Source organism: Sesamum indicum, linkage group LG7 (genome assembly GCF_026168435.1).
Source record: "Sesamum indicum cultivar Baizhima isolate 11 linkage group LG7, ASM2616843v1, whole genome shotgun sequence".
NCBI classification, from domain to species: Eukaryota; Viridiplantae; Streptophyta; class Magnoliopsida; order Lamiales; family Pedaliaceae; genus Sesamum; species Sesamum indicum.
In genome coordinates this window covers 3,230,581-3,233,997 of record NC_142663.1, presented here as the reverse complement: position 1 = coordinate 3,233,997, position 3,417 = coordinate 3,230,581, and the positions used below count along the sequence as shown (strand labels likewise).

The following is a 3,417-nucleotide window of genomic DNA, read 5'->3' as shown; positions in this document are numbered from 1 at the left end:
CGTGTTAGGATATTATATATCGAGGGATTATTAAAATAAAAATGCATTGGAAATTCAATAAATTAGAAAACTAAGTGCAAATTGACATAAATTACTATTCATTAATATATATTTAGAAGGTTAAGAATAAAACTTAATGAAACATTATCTCATCAAACTTGGAGTTGCAGTAAAAAAAATAGTACATTAGCAAAAGCAATAAGAAAATATCGCTATACATCTAACAGTACATTAATTGAATAAGTCAAAGAGCTTTCAGCAAACAAGTATAAATTTCACTAATGTATACAACATTCATGATAATTTGATGTTATTAGATATTATCGGGGATAATACTTTAATACGGTCAACAAAATATATTATTTTATTGGTGATACATATATGCTACGAAAACTAGTATCTATTGTTGGATTGATAAGGATCGATTTAAATATGTACCGATCGATGTTATCGAATATGTCCTGTACTTTTAAAACATGATATATAGTTCAATAGAATTGAAGTAAAAGATAAAGTAGACTAGCAAAAAGGGGTTTTATTTATTGATAAATAATAGCATTGCATCACAAGCATATATATATATATATAGTGATTAAAGCAGCAGTGAGCTAACAAACTAACATAACATGTCACTACTATAGCTAAGAACGGAAACATTGTGTAAGGAAGGAAGCACTAATATTTAACACTTCCCAAATCGTGGAATGCATTTTACCTCAACAAAATGGTCTCCCTGGAAGAAATGAAGAAAGTTATAACTGGATTGTTTTCTGTCCGGGAGAATTACCATTGTACGATTTATCATTCCACCATAACATTTAGTTGCTCCGCACTTAAGAACAGACATTTCGCTGCTTCATCAGTTGAAGTTGATGAGGTCGAAGGACTATCATTACTCTGCAAGAATGAAGCGCGCCACTCTTCGATGTATGCTGCTTTATCATGATTCAGATATGGCCATTCTTGTCGTTGAAGAAGTTCAAAAATTTGTCCCGTTTTACCAAGAAGGAGAAACGCTTCGTGGACACTCTTCTCTCGTTCTTCTATGGCATTCGAGTGGCACTTGGTTATTATTACATGAGGTAAATTTGTAAAACAAGCTGCCAGAATATCTGCAATCATGACAGATAATCTCTCAAATAATCCATCATCAGTTTGCTCCTTTCCCTCTTGGCATGAGAGCAGAATAGTTTGACAGATCCTATACATTGAATTGGCTGCTATAATGTTAGTCGGCCAGTTCAAAGGATTATCCATTAGGATATCGTTCGTTGTTCTCTTGAAATCCACCATTGTTCTTTCAGCATTGCTAGAAAGCTCTTGTAATACATTCTTGGAGTTTTTGCATGTAAGAGAAATCCTCCTGAGATCAATCCTCTGCCACATCCTGTACAATGCAACCCCGGCCCACGAAACCTCTGTAGCATTTCTGATGTTCAGGAGTTCATCGTTTTCATAGACTGTTTTCTCTATAAGCTTGACCAAGGACAACCCTTCACTCACGTTGCTCATTAATTGTGTGGCCTTGTGATTATTGGCAATGTTTGGAAGTGAAATAGCGATGCTTGTAAGAGTCACTATCGGAAGGCTCCAACAATTTGGAGGCTCTTGAGAATGTAGACTTGGAACTTGAAAGCTGTCAAATTCTCTTACCCCGCTAAAGTTGCCGAATCTATTGAGGAGATGCATTAGTTTCTGTGGTTGTTGTTCTTTACCCATTTCAATCACTTTATCTGCCTGGCGACAAATGTTTTTTAGGGTCTTTTCAGGTAGCTCCGCTTCACCATCAAGTAGAAGAACAAAACGGTTGAGGTTCAATTCTGTGTCACCTCCTGATTCAGATCTGATATCATTATTTGGGGTCGTAAGTCTGGACAAAAGTTGAGCCTTTAACTTCTTGAAGAACAAGATAAATGGAGTTACAAGTAAGGCAGGGATGAGGACAAGTAGCTTGCTTACTGTAACTATCATTATCTGAACTCCAATGAGAAAAGTTAGAGCAAACCATTTTGCATCATGGAGATACCTCCTGCACTTGTTGTCTTGAATTTGCAAATCCGAGAAGCTATCTCTCCAGTATACAAGCGTTTGGATCCAGTGTGCCTCAATCTTGAGTTCCTCTCTAAAGCTAATTCTATGACAAGTCATTAGGCACTTGAATCTGACAGCAGTAAACCATCTGCATAAAGACACAATTGTTCCCACTAGCGTTCCAATTATTTGAACTAATAGAATCCATTTTGTGTTATCTCCATACACGGAGTGGGATTTGATTTGTTCCCTAAACTCCAACAGATTTTCTGGAAAGAAATTGAATAGGAAAAATAGGGCAGCGAATAAGCAAGTAACACTTGAACCTGTGCACAAGATGGAACGTGCCATCACAAACTGAGGATTGCTAGTCTCCGCCATCAACCAGTATTTCTTCATTCCATTAATCATCCGTTTGTCAATTCTAAACCCCTGCCCCCTTTTCACCATCCCTTCTTCCGTCATAGCCACCTTATGCATCACTTGATACTTTAACTCCAAACTCTTTTTGCTGGTTGGAAGTGTGATTACCGAAGAAGCAAACATGATAAGCAAAAGAAGCATCAAAATTGTAGGAATCATTTGATCGTTGACGAAAGTGCTGCCGCGATAAAAGCTTTCCAACTGAAAAACTTGTATCCAAATGTTAACCACGATCGTTATTACAAGAATCCCAAGCGCGACGACGTTCATTAGAATCTCTTTATCTTTCATGGAACCCAAAGATGACATAAAGTTAGCCATTGCTGCTGACATAAAAAACAAACTGCTGAGCCTTGCGAGCGCATCAGAATCCATCAGCAAAAGAGTGTTAAGGTCCACCGTTAGCTTCATTGCCACGCCTAATATTGTTAAGGAAGTGGCATCAAGAGAGAAGTATTTACAAGGGAACCACAACTTCCTGGACCTGATCCCATTCAAGGCATCAGTTGCCATTGCAAGCGTGCAGACTGCAGAAGCTGCCAGGATATACCTACCTATCCATGGCATTACCTCATCAAGCTTATCTTGTAAACGTTTGAAGAAATCATAATCGGATGGATCGGATGCATCCATGCAGAAATAGCCCTTGGAAGATTATGAATTGTCTAAGTGTTTTGGCAGGAAAGAGGTGCTGAAGCTGAAGCTGGAACACGAAGCTTATAATGTGAAGATGCTTTTATACCATACAGTTGCCGTGACTCTCCTTCGTATTGTCGACGCCGTGTGTGGTGTTTGTAAGGATGTATTCCAATAAGGGGACATATGAAAATGGGATGGAAAGAATAGTCCTTTACATGTTCAATCTTTAATTCTCTTCCACGAACAGCTTCTCGACCACTTTTAGAAAGACAATCAGCTGATGTAACTTGAAATTAAGTAGATGTATATTTTGGATGTTTGCTT

General features: G+C 37.8%; 1 protein-coding gene across 1 annotated transcript; it reads right to left on the bottom strand.

Moving 5' to 3' along the window:
* Positions 1-801: 801 nt before the first annotated feature.
* Positions 802-3,087, bottom strand: LOC105162231 (uncharacterized). Its single transcript, XM_011080225.2, has one exon. It carries the CDS (start codon positions 3,085-3,087, stop codon positions 802-804), a length of 2,286 nt encoding a protein of 761 aa, XP_011078527.2.
* Between the last annotated feature and the right edge of the window lie 330 nt (positions 3,088-3,417).

Bases quoted from the DNA above. Each gene is read 5' to 3' on its own strand.
- LOC105162231 (XM_011080225.2), bottom strand. From the start codon at position 3,087: ATGGATGCATCCGATCCATCCGATTATGATTTCTTCAAACGTTTACAA.